Raw genomic sequence first — 17,550 nt, 5'->3', positions numbered from 1 at the left:
CTATCAAAAAGAACCTTGTATAAAAATAAGCAGGTTTGTTCAGCCTGGCTGATCCATTGGTATTTTTTTTTTTACACAGCGATGCTTTTTACATTATAAACCTTTATATTTAGCTAAATATTTTGTGTGTTTTTAAGGGCTCAGGTGGGCAACATCAAAGCTAAAACAATATCTGAAAAGAAAATCTGTAGAAATGATTGAACTATGAATTTCAATGAAGCAGCTGTTGACTTTTCACCTTTAATACCATTGAAATTAAGCAAGTAGGTGCAGAGGTTCATACTTCAGTGTACACAACCTTCCCAGAAGGTAATGAGCATAACTGTTTAGAGTTGGGCAAATAATTGTTCACTTATTAGCCAAAAAACAAACAAAAACTGTTTATTGCACTACATCCTACATCCTTTTCTAAAAGGATATAACTAAGAGCTATCGTAGACTCAAACGTAACACTAGAGTTAAATGACTATTAGGAAAATATTAGTCATTGTGACCAACGTAACAACCATTTTATGGTTCTCCTCTAGTTTCATGTTTCGACATATTCTGTTAGTTTCCGTCTGTACACATCTGTAATCCTGCATGTGTCTCACAGGAACATCATGACATCCATATTTTAGTGAGGTAATAGATAAACTGGAAATGGTGAATTGTGTTTTGTGACACAGCATGACCATGTGGAATGAATCAGAAATTCTGAACAGGGATAATTTAATAAGATCTATCTTTTCCATGCCAAAGAGAGAAAGTTTTCATGCATAATACTTTTGTGTTAAACTACTGTATATAGATGATGATAAAAGTAGCTATAAATTGAGTTTTAGAGTGTTTAGTCTTGTCTTTTAGCCTTCAGGGGTTTAATTTAATACATGATGTACACAAGTAATGATTTAAATCTGCAAAGCCGTCTGGAAATATCACTTAAGTCTGAGCTACTCTTCATTACTTTGGTATCAAATATGATAAATCATATGCATACAAGTACAATGAAAACTAAAAAGAACAACAAACAATATATATATATATATACATATATATATATATATATATATATATATATATATATATATATATATATATATATATATATATATATATATATATATATATATAAACCATGGTAATTCTGTTCGGGCCTTCAGAAATCTGTTTGGATTTCTGAATATGTATGTTGATTCTATGAAAAAGGAACTGTTAAGCATTTACTTGTTGGGATGGACTTAAAAACGTGTGTGCTTCAGTGTTTATTGCTCCTATTCAGACTTCACTCTAATGACTAAACCCTTTGGATTAGCATATTCCTAAAATGTCTGTCTACAGTGCACGATGTTTGTACAAACCCTTTTTCCAGAAAAGTGGGGAATTTTTTCAAAAATGTAACAGAAACTTTAATTTGTAATTTATAATTTCAACTGAACCTTTGCCTAACATTATTATTATTCTATTTTAAAACCATAAAACTAAGATTTGATGGCAGCAACACACTCAAAAGTTTATACAGAGGTGGCAGATGATATTAGTCACCTTACTGTCTTGGTCAAACTCAGAACTAAAACATATTTCTTAACACACAATGAGAAAAGAAAAGAACATTTTTCAGCATCTAAAGTGCATAACATAAAAATGTTCAGTGGGGCCAGATTAAAGGTGCCAAAGCCACTATCACAGTGGTGTATTGGTAACCACAGTATGGTGAACCGCATGTGCATTAAAGTATCATTGATTCAGGGTAGTTTATTTGGATTTTGGATGGACATTTGTCTGCAGTTGAAGATCCATCTCCTATTGATAATGTGTGGTGCATTATGCAGAAGAGAACCAGAAAAAAACAACCGCAGACTACTGAGCAGCCAGTATTAATATTATTAGTTACCATATTATTAAAAATATATCTTGTGTGTATGTTTTTTTGACTGTGTTGCTGGTATCAAACTACAGACTTGTTTATATTCTCTAACTACAGCAGAGTTGGTTAGAAAGTCACTGAAAAAGTTCTCCTTTATACATTTCTTTGTTGGCTAAAAGTTCAAATGAATTTTTCTGGAAGTGGAGGTGATGGTTGCAAGAATCAAAGGCTAAATTGATGCAGATTTTCTTTTATTTCTCTTGTTGTTTTGCAGCTACTGTGTTCTCTGGTTTTTACTTTGCCTAAAATATATATTTAAATAGTTATAATTAAATAATATTTTATGTGTAATCAGTCTACACTGTTCGTTAAGAGAATGGCTCTCTTAACAGCAATAGATTGAGCTGGAATATTTATCCCCTGGTTGGTGAGTTATTGATTAAAACATAGGCAGAATTTCTGTAAAATTGCTATTTCATTTGGACTATTAAAATGTGCTGCACACCCTACTTAATCTTTTTTGTTTAGTATTTGAAATCAGTGTTTTGAATGGATAGTCATACATTTCAAATTGACTTTGATCTCAAAACTATACTTTAATTCTTCTGTGCATATTTTACGAGTTTTGATGAAACAATTACTCTTAGAAATATACTTTGTCATTTTTTTCTGTGGTTATAAGCAGTGAATATTGATTAAAGCTATGTAGTTACAGAATTTTATCATAAACAAAACGTAATGAGATGTCTGTCCCCTGATATGGTTAGTATGCATAGATTAATTTTTAAAAAGAAAAAATAAATATAAGTGTGATCAGCTTGAGTCAGTTTTTCATAATATAAGTATGGAATAAAATTACTATAGTTTGTGCCTGCTAGCATACAGGTTTTAGCTGAACTGGGTACATTAGATACCTTGCAAAAGAGGAAGTACATTTTAAGGTGCATTTCTTTGCAAGATCAAAAATTGCTGTATTTTTTTGTTTATTAACTTTATTAGTACAAAACTGGATATCAGAACGTGCTGCATTCTGACTAAATGTTTATTCAAGCTGTTTTTTCCACCAGTTATGCTTTCGGTTTCTTTGTAAGCTTTACACATATAATGATATGTGCCAGCAGCCAAGCCATGATATTGATAACTTGCAAGAATCATTCAATACATTCTTTTATTTCCGAGAGCAGGTAATTTAACCTGCTCCCTCTGTGTTTGGTTTAGATTTTGGGACCTTGTCATTACTGGAATGAAGCTTTTCAATTATGTTGTTCTCAGCTGCTCATGGTCACATGTTTTACCCTGGCTCTTTGTATCTGAATTCTGCTGTGCGTGAAACTTTCAATATGCCGCTGAGTGCTGGTTCAGTAAATTATAGGAATGCAGGCTGAGTTTAAGAGAAGCCTCATAACAATATACTCTGTGCCCAAGAACAAGTTGGAATGACAACTACTTCTCAGAGGTGTTTTTAGAAACTGATACTGCACACAAAACATAGCTTACCTAAGAAATTTATTTACACCTAGGATTTGTTAATAAAGTTTTGTCATAACAGTTATTAATGTACTAGCATTAAGCACTCTTAAATCAAAAGGACCATGTGAAAAAAACGATTCAAGTTTCTGTGTAGGAAGAAGGTCTTTCTTTAGCCTTTTCCTTGATTGTAGACATTCCTTACCACGATTTTCTAAGCTGTGCACTCCTGCTTTTCATCATTCCTTCCAGCTATGTCCCTTTTAACTGTTATATTTCTTTCCCACTCTTTAACAGTAGTCAGCTCTTCCTATGGCACTTTGCATTGTTCTGCATTTTTACGCTTGGATTAAGTTATTGAAGTCTGACCCTGGGTCAGTTCGTAGGGGTCATATCTCTGACTCTCTACGATAAGACCTTTGGTCCAGCCCCCTGGTGGTCTGTAAGCGTTCAAATTCATGTCGGCTGTTCCGGTCCGGACTGAGATTTGCAAGTGCCCTGCTCCCACCACCAACATCTTCCTCCTCTTCCTCATCATCACGACTTAAGAAGGCCAGCTCATTTTCATAGCAGAAGGTGTTAGAGCTGGGGACTAGGAACTTGTTCTCCACCATGTCCTTGGCACTGCAGCGTGGGGTGGACGGCACCTCGTAGGTTTTGTGAAAGTGAGAATAATCCACCTTGTACAGGTTCTTCTCCTCAAACAAGACTGGCTCAAATCTGTGACCCCAAAGGATCTCAGAAGCCAGGTAAGAGCTGCGAGCTTGCGTGGTCATGGCGGTTGCTTCAACCATCCCCTCCAGGATGACGACAATCTCAAAGTCTGCCGTCTCCAAGTCCTGTTTGCTGATCCCAAAAAGAGGGCTCTCCTCATCTATCTCATGTAGAATAGTGATGGGTGAAACCAGGAAAATCCTGTCCAAGCCTTTGTCAAACCCCACATTAATGTCTATCTGGTCTAGAGGAATATATTCCCCCTCATCAGTTATCCGAGGTTTGATGAGCTGCGCTCTGACATGGGCCTCAACAATGTGGCTCTTGCGAAGATTCCCTACTCTCCACATGAGACACAACTTTCCGTCCCGCATGGCAATGACAGCATTGTGGCTAAACAACAGTGTCTGTGCCCGCTTCTTAGGCCTTGCCATTTTAGCCATGATGGCGCCTATCATGAAGCAGTCAATGATGCAACCAACTATTGACTGGAAGACCACCATGAAGACAGCCACTGGACACTCCTCAGTCACACAGCGGTAGCCGTAACCAATAGTAGACTGTGTTTCAATGGAGAATAGAAAGGCAGCCACAAATCCATTGACCTGCAGTACACAAGGAGTGAAGTTGTCATCTCCAGCTGGGTTATCCAGATCTCCGTGCAGCAACGCAATGACCCAAAAGGCTAGGCCGAAGGCCAGCCAGGAGACAACAAACACAAGCGTGAAGACTACCAGCATCCATCGCCAGCGAATATCAACACACGTGGTGAAGATGTCAGCCATGTACCGCTGTGACTTGTCATCCATATTGGCAAACTGCACGTTGCACTGTCCATTCTTTTTCACAAAGCGGTTGCGGCACTTGCGACGTGTGTGAATCTTGCCATTGCCAAAGCCGTTCATGCCATGCATGGTAGTGAGGCGAAGGCCCTCTTCCTCAGATGACACAATGCTGTAGCGGTTGATCCTTCCCACACTCATGCTCCTGAAGACACCTCCAGCTGCAGAGTTAGAGCAGAAGGGCAGGCCTGGAGTCCAAGTGTGTGATCAGGGCCCCTCACAGCTTGATCACTGGTTAGGCTGCATTTTAGTGAGTCATTTAGGGAGCAGGATTGGAGCTCTGTGTGTAAATCCAATCCCTGCAGAGAGGGTCAGGAGAGAACATGTATGAGCAACATGACAGCCAAATCACATCATACATATATTAAAAAAATGTTAAATAAATAACCAAGGAACTTGAAAAAGAGAGCCATAATGTGCTAGAGTGCAAAGGACTGCCATTACCTTTTTTACAGTTTTGTTTTGAATATACTGGCTAGATCCTTTTAATATCTCTCAATACCTTGCAAGAAAAGAAATCGTTGCTAAAGAAAAAAAAGAATCTGGATAACTTATTGTTGCACTCAGTTGCCACATCAGCTCTCCATTGAAATATTTTGTACACTCTTTAATTATGCACTTTACAAAGATTAAAAGCAACTCTGAACGGAGTGTTGCCCACATCATGTGAAGTGTTTCCCAGGAAACAAGACACTTGTCAGGTTTTTGTAACAGCGTCACACATTGGCTAGTAATTGCAAATGGTTATTACTTTTTAAATTGTTTAATATTTCACTTCAATTTTACCTTGTGTAAGTTCATATTTTGCTTGAACTTACCTATTAACATAAGTTGTATTTTTTTATGCATAACTTGGATCCATCTTTAAACAAACTAATAGATGTGGCAGATTTGTAACAGTTAAAATTTAGTATGTTTTCAACATTGCAGTAAGAACTTCATTTCCCTGTTGCAATTCTTACTAAATGGTCTGTATTTGAGTATCCATAGATTGAGTTATTTTCACTACTTTATACTCTCTCTACTCACCATCTTGCCCACTTTAATCATCACGACTCAAAATCCAAGTGGCCCTCACTGAAGGGTCCTCCTGTCTTTTGATGTCAGGTAAGTCAACTGAAGAGCTGGCCTCACATCACATCCACTTGTGATGAATGGTCTTTCCTGAGCTATTTTCATTCAAATTAGAAGGTTGGCAGTGAAGACTAAATCCTCCCTTTCCAGACGTTTATTGTTAATAAATGAAATCTTGATCTCAGCATAATAATCTGCCATGTTTTGTTTTAATTTTGAACACATATCCTTTGCTCTCTGTAAGCAGCATGGCGTGCAGTCATCCCATGTACAACAGACAAGTTGTGCTCCTTCGTGTGTTCTCTTGTGGCCCAATTTTGCCATTGTCCTCTTGCAGTATTCATATTCGTGTGTGTGTGTGTGTGTGTGTATGTGTGTGTGAATTTAAACTCCCAAGCGACTTTTGTGTGTGCCTCGGATTCATTGGACATCATTTCCAGATGCTGCATACAAAGATGGAGAAAGAGGGGCTCTTTTTATTTGACCCCATTCTGTAAAATTTGCAGTGTTATTAATCATGCTGTGAGGATGCAGGAAATTTAGGCTCTCTTTACTTAATGCTTGGAAATAGTTGCTATCCCTTCTACAATGGCCTACAATATTTGTGGTTACATACTGGAACTCTATAGCTCTCAGAAATGTTACCAGAAATGGATAACTGAGAATGTGTGTATCAGGACAAGAGTGTGAAATGAAGTGATTGTTGATTATGTCAGGTCATCCTTCAAATCACTGCCTCTGCCAAGGCTGAGATAACCTGACCAGTGATCTTCACTGCTGAGCCCTGGGGTTAAGGAGTTTTACTCTTGGGAGCTGGGCTGAAGCCCCTCTGGGTGCTGACAGCTCTTATCGCCTGGCCACATCCGCTATGTGTCTGCCCGTCTGATTTGGACCCTGAAGACTCACTCATGTGCGCTTCCAAATCCCAAGTGCCCTGCCGTCTGCCACACACTAAATCCCCTCTCACTCGTACCATTTCAGGTGGAAGTTCTCCCGATCTGGGGCCAGATCTTAAAGTGTCCCTTAGGGGTCACACACAAACCTGTATCAGGAAAATGTACTGTAGCTAAATCTGCTATTTTTATCCTTGCAAAGGTCTTTTTTTAGCCTTTGACGATATAGCACTGCACTCGCAAAGGGCACAGCTGTTGATACTAAAAATAGTAATCCCAATCTCTCCTCTAAAAAATGTAAAATAATGTGAAACGAAGTTGCAATCCTCTCATTAATTGTATATAATATTTGACTTTTACACAGACAAAGTGAGTGTCTTTGTTGGTCTTTGGATCCCCCATGTTGAGGCAGAAAGACTTGATTGTATTAGAGATAACAAAACCCACTCAGTTACTGCACTGACTGTGTTATGTAATAGAAATTAATCTTGAGTGTCGACATTGTCTCTGCATGTCACATTATACATCTCAGTCTCCACAGTATATGCATGTCCTGAGCAGCTCAACACAGTCTCCTTATCATATCATAGTCGTGCCGTGTCAGGTGTCCATTCAATTGGTTGAATGAAAGTAAAAACCCTTGCAGCATCTTTGGAGTCATTAGATAAGTCCTTTATTATCTCAAACCAGGCAGAAGATTCACAGCAAACTCTTCAATTCAGATTGTTCCTCAGAGAGGTTGTACATTTAAGATGCACAAAATCTATTTCTTGACAACAAACCAAAAACTTTGACCTAGACTTGAATCCCTGTCTAAGAGAATTGACTACTAAATAACTAGAAATCCTAAGTATCTTTGCTCTGATAAATTGGCAAAGTTGTCATTTCAAAGAATATATAAATTACAAAGCTAATTTCTTTCATATTATGCTCAACAAAAAAGGCATAATGGGCTAAATGAAGAGCTGCTTCAGAGTTGTCTTTTATTTTAATCAATGGAACTGAACTGAAATGTACCCGTTGTTAAAAACCCAGATTTCGAATTCACAAATAACTAAAACATACATCAACATCCCCCAAAGAGCATGACTTGCTCTACACTTAATCATTTCTTGAATAACCTTTTATGACCTAGTGTGCTGTGTGTTCTTAGAGGAGTTGAGAGGAGCAGCGAAAGGGAGTACGATAAGCTTGCTGATGATTAGGAGGAATAATTGGATGAGCAAATTACGGAAGGGATTGGAAGAACAATAAAGTCTAGTGGGAGCGAGTGCTTCATCTGAAGACAAGCATGCAGGAAACTGAGCTATTGAGGAACTCCGATCTGGGCTCACCTCCCAAGGCCATTGTGAAGGAAGAGCAGAGTCTCAGGTATCACTGTGTTTTCCTATAACATACCACACCGAACTTGAGCAACCTACAGGTATTTTCCTACAGAATGTAATACCACTTCAAAACTGTAGGGGTATCATCTGTATGAAAGGTCCTTTTGCAAACTAGTTATTTCCTTGTTTTTGGCTTCAGTTAGATTTAATGCAATAATCAGTGTGTGATGTTTAATAGTTTTTCATAGTTTTTTATTGCCATGTGTGCACATTATTGTTTTTTTTTTTTCTTCAACTTTATATTTATGGACTTTTAACATTTTTTTCTTATTATGTGTACCCATTCACAAAGAATCAAAGATTTTACATCTGCAGCTGGCGATTTCAAATTTTATGTAGAACTGTCCAGCTAAAGCATGCAAGTTAGCTAAATGTCACTTTTTGAATCAAACTGAAATAAAAGCAGACTGAGGTCATTCACCTTTCATTCAACATGGCATAATTTTCATCCTGTGTCTTTTTTGTACCTACACAGTAATAATTTTTGTTAATACACTGACAGAAAAGTGTGGAGTACCAGAAGCAGCTCCAGCAGAACAACGCGAGGGATGTGTGGTTCAGGAATGGAAAAGATCACTGGCTTCAAGTTAAAGGGGAAACAGACTGAAGTCTGGACAGAGCTAATGAGCTAAACATGTCTCTCAATAGGTTCATTTCACCCCTGCCATCTTCCCAACAGACCACACACCCTCCACAATGCCACAACTTTCCTGTCACACCTCCACTCTGTCACCCTGTAGCTTTGTCAGGAAACTTAACACAACCTCATCTCCCTTCACATCAGAACACACTGAGACCTCCTCTCCACCTCTAACCTGTTTGTCTCCTGCAGTCAGGTGAAGAAACAACTGGAGAGATTGAACCTGAACAAGGCTGCAGGTCCAGGTGGTGTCAGCCCCAGGGTTCTGAAAACCTGCTCAGAACAACTATGTTGGATTCTTCAACACCTTTTCAAAACTAGAAATCAGATTAAGAAAATAGCTCCCGTGTTTTTGGAAAACATCCTGCCTTGTTCCAGTGTCCACAAACTCAACCATCTGAACCAAATGACTACAGCCCAGTTGCCCTAACATCTCACATCATGAAGTCCTTAATATACTGTTATTGGCTCACATCAATAAGCAAGTAAACCTTTTTCAGGACCCATTATGCTTTCATCTACCTACTTCAGAGAGCCCACTCTCATCTGGACCAATCAGGCAGTGCTCTGAGGATCATGTTCTTTATCTGCTGATTTAATTCAGCCTGCCTTGTTATGTGATAAGCTCCATAAATTCCAGGTGTATACCTGGATTTATGACTGCATAACAAACAGACCACAGATTGAGAGACTGAAAGGTTGTGTCTGAGATGGTGGTCGGCAGCACTGGAGCACCACAAGAGACTGTACTCTCACCATTTCTCTTCACACTGTACACCTCATACCTCCAATCCAACTCTGTGTTCTGTCATCTGCAGAAATACTCTGATTATTCTGCAGTTGTGGGGTGTATTAGTGATGGACAAGAAGCTGGTTACAGAGAACTGGTCAGTCAGTGAGATAGTGTGGAACCAATCACCTCATCTTGAACACAAACAAAAAAGTTGATTGCTGACTTCAGGAAGAACAAGAGTTAACAAAACAATGACTCTACTTCTTAAGAAAACTGAGATCATTCAATGTCAGCACCAAGATGTTGCACATCTTCTATAAGTCTGTTGTGGAAAGTGCAATCAGCTTTGCAGCCATCTCCTGGGGCAGCAGCATCAGAGTCAGAAACTTAAAGAGACTGAACAAATGAATCAAGAAGACTGGTTCTGTGCTGGAGATAACTCTGGAGATGCTGGAGCTGAGTGTCTAGAAAAGAAGCTGCACAAGCTGCTGAAAATATTGGATGATTCTTTGCATCTTCTACACAACACAATGAAAAAACAAGAGAGTGTGTTTGATAAGAGGCTTCTTTAACATCACTGCAAAACAGAAAGGTACAGGAGATCATTCCTGCCAGCAAGCATCACCTTCTGGAACAAACCACTATTTTTTCATCTTCTACTTAATTATTATTGTTTCTATTAAAAAAAAAACAAAAACATAAAAACCAAAAAAACCTACTACAACATTGAAATCGCTCTCTGGCATAAATATAAATATACAGAGATATATATATGCAGCAGTATATGTAAACTGATCTCTATATTGGCTTTATTGTAATGTTAAGAACATGCTTCAGCACATTTTGTGCAGGCTGGTTTTTGTTTACTGGTAAAAAAGTACTTCCAGAATCCTCCAAGTTACTATCTCCCGCCTCCTGGTCTCCATTTTCATTGTCATCACCTATTCTGCTTCTGAACCTTCATCATTTCACGTCTCATCCTCATAGTCCACCTGCACAGCAGTCATCTGTGAATCTAGGATGGACAGCTCCCTTGCCATGAGTCATACTATAATCTGATAATAAAATGGATTTGATGAAAGTGGACTCGTTATCCAAGGATACACAATATTAAGGTTATGAATTACACTTGTCTTTTATTTTGAAATCCTCACTTGAGATAAGTGTTTCTATTGATCATTGGGTTAATGGCAGATTGTATCCTGCTCATTTAATATATTAATTCAAATGGATTCCGTTGTTGGTGTGTTATTTTTTTTTAAAAAAGGAGATACTAGATCTGCATGATTTTCAAATTTTCTTCCAATTCTGACTAGTTCATCTTATGCCAAGTCTCCTCATATAACCTAGATGCAGATACACAGTGAAAATATTTGCCAAGCAGGTTACAGTTACATTATTATCTGCTTCTAAATGCATGGCATGGATAATAATTTTCAAAACAAATACTGTTTTGTTCTGCCATAAGTAATCCTAGCAATTTTTAAATGATCAGATTTACCAGACAGCGATTGTCTAATACTGCTGGAATAATAATGATATTATCCACAAATCATAGAGATCAGAAGTATATGAAAAAGAAAATTTTCTCAACATTTTTTTTACATTTATCGTTAAATATAATAAAACAAATATTTTTTAAATTGTATTAGAAATTATATGATCATTTAACAACATTTCAGAGATGTTACCACACAATATATTGGTTTTTTTATTGCCTTGCTCTGCTTTCCAGTTGTAATGAACTGGATCGTAGTTAATGACCCAAACATTGTAGATTAAAATTTTATTGGTTGAACTTTAACATTTATTGTCTGGTTTTCACTGATTAGTTTGTTTGCCTTCTAGCTAATGTTAATGGTTAACCCTTTAAGATCTCCGGGCTTGTCAGTATGTCGAGAAACCTTGAATAAGAAACGTGTATTTAAAAAAATATTTATATTTAGTTTATTGTATTAAATTGCATGCAGATGAGCGACACCCTGTTATGCATATAAGCTGTTTTGTCTCTTCATTACAGCACGGTGACAGGATTTACTCAGCTACCATTTGTACAGTCCACATCAAAACCAGGAATTTAAATTTCTGTTTTTCAGCAACATGAACAAGAGCTTGATCAAGATATGATTTGTAAAGAGGCATCATATTTAAGTTTGCTACCATAGCCTTTGCACTCACTGACAGCTTGGTCCAACTCAAACTGTATATAATGTTTCAGAGCAGACCTTTAAAAATATTTTCTAAAACATTAGACATCTGATTGGATTTCACTAAGATGACTCCACATGGACTGATTAACAAAATTCAAATCCTTCCATTGACAATGACGTCTGACAAACACTGATGTGACAATCAGACAGACAAGTTTAAGAGAAAGTTTTTTTTTCTTCTTTTTCTTACCTTGATGTTTACCTGTCCTACACCAGGCTGCAGAACTATGTAGTATCTTGTCTCCCAGTGTCCCGCTTAACCAAACTGATGCATTCTTGCCATCTGCCAGTACAGCTACTCCTTCTTTGTGCTACTCGAGTACCAAAACAAAGCACTCCATCATCTTTAGTGCAAGACACAGACCACCTTTGAATTTCTTCATCCTTGAGCTCTTGTCTCCCCCTCGTATTCAGGAGCTTTTGTCGGAGCAGATGAAATGGAGTTCTGACCCTGATGAATCACACTAGAACCTTGGGCCAAGTCGTCGCTACTGAGTGCTGGACTTGAAAAACAGGTGCAGAGCTTGAAATTGATGTTTTCGTATCTCCATCTTCTGAGGCAGTTTCTTCAGCTGGTCTTCTTACTTTGGTTCCTTTAATTTTTCAACCAGATTTTTTTTGTTCAATCAAGTCTATTCTTTACAAAATAAAAAATAAATATATTTGATGCCTAATGTCCCCCAGCTCTCTCTATCAATCTTTTGCAATCTGATCTAGTTGGACTGCTTTTCGCTCTCCTCACTCTCTCTCTCTCTCTCTCCCTCCCCTGCTTCATGTGGTGTCACAGAAGCTGCCATTTACAGCCTCCCTCCCTCTCTTTTCTCCTCCTCTACTCTACTGCTCTCCCTATCTTGTTGTCTCACCCTCCCTCCCACATTATGGCACTACCAGTTGACAACAACTTGATGCACAGACGCATCATTCAAAAAACACAAGCAGCCCATCACCAGTATCACATTTAAGAGGAATGAGGCAGCTTTATGAAGAACAGAATTGTTTTCCTTGATTTCCCACACAAAACTGTTTAGCATCCCTTTTGTTCTGCAGTCTAATCCAAAGTGCACAATTTTACAACCATATATATATATATATATATATAACAAGTGCATTTAGCAAGAAATGCAGTATATTGTTCACTCATTTATATTGGTAAATATTTTACTAGTTAGCTGAATTTTAAAAGAATTGTCTAATAATTTTCTTACTACATGAATTCCTTCTTTGTTTAAACAAAAGTAACAGGATAACTCATAACACTGAATGAAGCAGAAATGAATGAAAGAATGATCAAAAATATCTATTTTATTTTAAAATTGCCGCTTTTCTGTTTATTTAAATAAAAAATTAGTAAATGCTGCAACAAAATTGTTTTTAAACTAAAGCACTCAGAGAGTGCAGACCCCCATAAAACCAATGTCTTTTTTTTCCAATGATCATGGGCATTATTTTTGAGTTCAAAGCTGTAATGGCAATTTATCCTAATCTCTCCATGGTAAAGAATCTTTTGAAAAATTTCTTTGATCCAGATCACCCCCAAAATCTAATCACTTGTTCCTTATTTTATTTTCGAGATTTCCTAAAAATTTCACTGAAATCCATCCATAACTTTTTGAGTTATCTTGCTAACAGACTGACAGACAAACCAACGCCACTGAGTACATGAGCTCTGCTCTGTGTCATTGCATGATTACACTGCTTCATGTCATTTCCTACACTACCATCTACAACACTGTTATTTGCAGGATATTGATTGCAGTCTGCCAAATTTCTTCTGGAAACCCAAGATTAAGACCCATCCAACACATTTTCCACCGTCCTGTCACTTTTCTGCTGCACTCTCACACTTCCTCACTTTTCTACTTATTTCATTTGTAAATGGTAAGGGTTAAGGACTTAAAAAAAAAAAAGTTTTCACGTCCTATTACTTATTTAGTTTTTTTTTTTTAGATCAGATATGCATCCAAATAAAGCCGACCAGCTTGTATTCATATTTGTACTGTGATAAAAATGATACTCAGGTGTTTGTGGGTCAGACCTTAAAAAGTTTGTATCACCCAGATTAAAACATAAGTCCAACATGTTGACCTTTTTTTTTGAGCACACTGACCTGAGCTTATGTATCATATTTCCAAAGTTACATTTTTTGTGCTATGAGTGCTATAGTTTGCAAGTTTGATCACATTCACTTTGTCTGCATAAAGAAATGTGTTAAAAGTTCCTGCAGTATTTCTTGCTTAGTTGTTCCTGTTTGAATTTCATGTAAAACAGAGGATTGGGAGGTTGCCTTTACTCTTACAAACATAGTCTTTTCTGACTGGTCAACTCCAATATCCTAATCAGGCACCATTTACTGTTCTGCATTAGGTCTGCTGTACTTATAACTAGAAGAAATATTTCATTGGAAGGACATTAATAATACTGAATGATTATGAGTCAAAATGTTTTTTTAGACAATGAGATATTCTAAAAACATTGAGGAATACCTACAAAAATACTCTTAATTTACTATTTAACTATCACATAAAATCACCAAAACATCTAATTTTATTTTGTTGAAAGTTTTGCCTTTTCATGTTTAATGTTCTTAAAAAAAACATAAAGCAATGGAAAAACTGTTGTTTGTATTTTTTTTAAATCTAGGGACAATTAGTAAATATGAATCTGTCATGTGGCAGTGATGAGGAAGGACCTAAAACAGGTTCATTTAAATATATTTAATAATAAAAAGAAAGGATCACAAACATGAACTAAAGAAAGCTAGATAGGAATAAGAGGAACACAGAGCAAAAGAAACCAAGGACCAAATATACAAAGGGAGGTGATAGCTTAAAAAGGCACCGGTGTGGCAATCAGCAAGATGACCAGGAGCAAAATGGGAAGGAAAAAAGACTGAACCTGAACTTAAAGACAACCTTGATTATAAATCAAAGAACAAACTGAGGCAATAACACCACAAAGAAAAAATCAACACAAGTAAAACCAGAAGCAAAACTATATCAAAACTATGGCTGAGATGGTAGTTAATAATAAGATAATAGCTGAATAATCAAAACTTGATTTTGGCTTTACATACCACAAGCACATTAGAATTTTGTTCAAGAACTTTAATTTTAACTTTTTACGTTCATGTGACTTTGACATCGTATAAATTTTCTTAGCACCTCACAAGACTCGGTTGTCAAACACAATTTCATTTGGATGAAGTTAATATAGAAGTTGTATTCAGTAACCATTATGTTGTATCATGGGAGAAATATCATCCCTGTTTACCGGTCATAAAATTCTTTGCTCCAACAGTTATTTCATCATGCATCAGTGTAGCCAGATGAGGATCATGCGACATTTGATCAGATGCACTTCCTTCTTTAATGTCACTGTACAGAAGCAAATGAAAGAAATCCAAGAAATGTTTAAACTGAGTGACTGAATCAAGGTTTATGGTATGCTTATATAACTGGAGATAAACCCTTTTTTCCAACATTCTAGAAAATTTATTGAGGTTCCTTGGTCAAAGTGGTTAAAAACAAAGCCCCATGTCTTTGCAATAATGGGTGAGAGTATTTAGTGTTGCTCTGTTGACCGGGCCAGAACCGCATGTGTCTTTTTGACCTGTTACTCTAATGAAAGATGGTATGGGTTGAAAATATCATGCTACTGGGTGCTGTGTCTCATTACAGATTGATGTCTTTCACACTTGTCATCAATGACTAATCAACCACAATTTGACCTGAGGATGCATGCTTGTGTTTGTGTACTTGTGTGCATGTGTGACATGATATTACTCCCATGCCAGGAACCCTTATGTCATAGAAAATTCAATTATTAGAATGCCAATCATTATAAGCATCATAGGCATTATAAGCTCTCCTTTTCTTTAAAACAATGATTTTACATTGTTGTGACACTATGTTTGTAACATTCTCTGATTTTTTTGCCTTAAAGGTTTGTTGGAACAGGCTCCAGCTTTTTCTCAGTCACTGCCACCATCGAGTACTTGACTGTTACCCTTGACAGCTTCTAAGTGTGACATTATCCTCAGAGCTGAGTGCCTGCTCCTCTTTTCTCACATCTTCTCATAGAATCAGTTATCAGTCAAATGCAAAAAGAGATGACAATTAGTAAGAGGAGGGGGTTTAAAGAGTGAGAAGTTTCTAAATACAGCCATACTGGCTTAGCCCCAGTTTTATGACTGATGATTCATCAGTGCAGGAACCCTCTGTCTCTCTCTTTCTTTTTCTTTCTCTCTGTGTGCTCCTGTTCTTTCTCCCTCCCAGCCTCTGATTTCAGGGTTTTGAAGGTGATTTGCAATAGCCTGTGTGTGATCATCACCAGGCTATTGTGTTTGGCCAAGGACGTCAACTAATGGAGCTCAAAGCCTCCTTTTTTAGGCGTCTCTGGGTCTGTGTCAGCAACAGGTACTGTACTGGTACTTGCATAATGTAAGGCCTTTCACGGCATAGTGCAGCAAGCTTGGAGAACAGTAGATCACAAGGTTCACACATCCAGACTGTAAACCTCGTTATGTAACTGCACCATAATCACAGGTGGCTTCTCAGATATCCTTTGCACGTCTGTGTCTAAATGAGAGGGCTTTGCCTCCCAGGGAGATGGCTAAGTGGGATTCACTGCTGCTTCCATGGCTACAGGTATAACACATTTATGACTATTTTCGGACCAATAGGAGCTGCCAGAAATGAAGCAGAAAGATAAGACAAGACTATTGCTGAAGTATCTCTATTTTCTGCCGCTTCTTTTTAGCCAGTTGTGGAATGTAATGGAAAATAATTACATTTAACTAAATAAATTGGCCAAGAAGATATTTATAAGTAAAAACCCCTGTTACAATCTAAGAAATAAAACACAAAGGTGGGTCTGAAAATAAAAAGTAGGACTGACAGGCAGATGTTTAAACAGCTACTGGGAGGGAAAGGTAGAGAAAAGGAGGAGGAGTTGGCAGTAGCGCGATCTCTCTGCTCCTTCTAGTCGTGTGCAGCAAGGTGTAATTTGCATTAATCAGAAGGGCCCTAAGAATAAACTTTTCATAATCTCTCTGGTGATAGTGACTGTGGCATTTCATTTTTTACAATGACATTCGCCTAAGGCGGTCACTGCACAGGAGCTCTGTTGACGTATTGCTGCTGACAGCTCGATCTCCCTCCATCATAATCAAGAAATACCATCTTAAGGCTTTTGGCACACAAAGGGGAACATACAGAGGAAATACTTGCTCTGGTAGTGACGGGTAATACTTAAGTTTAATCAAATCAAATATTCATTTAGGGATAGATCTGCTTTATAATTAGGTTCTTATAACACACTGAGTGCTCTATAAGATAATGAATTCTACACTTTTTAAATACTTTAAAATCACAGCTACATACTGAGACAGAATCCTCCCCTGCTTCCTTACCTCTCATCTAAACAATCATTTGTCTTACACTAATGCATCTTTTTATTGTGCGGATGCCCGGAAGAGCAGTGAACTCTCCCCCTCCCTGCCTCCTTGTTCAGCTTGTCACTAAGCACCCCAATTACATTATTCTCTGAGACTCCTTTCTAAAGCAGCTATTTCAGGCTTTGGAGCCATTTCTGTTAATTTCGTTTTGCAACTTCCATTCTTGTCAGCAGAGATTAGCAATGTGATATTACTGTAGTACTGGCTGAAACAGTTGTGAAAAGGCCTTCTTGTTTTTGGGCCAGCTGGTTGTTCTTTAGCAGGGCAGTTGTTAAGTGTGTACGTGTTGGA

The 17,550-nt window shown here is 37.5% G+C and overlaps 1 protein-coding gene across 1 annotated transcript; it reads right to left on the bottom strand.

The window, feature by feature from the left end:
* Window positions 1-2,290: 2,290 nt before the first annotated feature.
* kcnj12a (potassium inwardly rectifying channel subfamily J member 12a) lies at window positions 2,291-12,450 on the bottom strand. The gene is made up of 2 exons (XM_041973062.1): window positions 11,995-12,450; window positions 2,291-5,168 (listed from the first exon to the last, which is right to left on the bottom strand). Exon 2 carries the CDS (start codon window positions 5,008-5,010, stop codon window positions 3,703-3,705), a length of 1,308 nt encoding a protein of 435 aa, XP_041828996.1. The 5' UTR covers window positions 5,011-5,168; window positions 11,995-12,450; the 3' UTR covers window positions 2,291-3,702.
* Window positions 12,451-17,550: the final 5,100 nt, after the last annotated feature.

This window comes from Melanotaenia boesemani, chromosome 21, assembly GCF_017639745.1.
Source record: "Melanotaenia boesemani isolate fMelBoe1 chromosome 21, fMelBoe1.pri, whole genome shotgun sequence".
In the NCBI taxonomy this organism is placed as follows: Eukaryota; Metazoa; Chordata; class Actinopteri; order Atheriniformes; family Melanotaeniidae; genus Melanotaenia; species Melanotaenia boesemani.
Note: the sequence above shows the minus strand (reverse complement) of the source record. Positions and strands in the feature narration are given on the sequence as shown.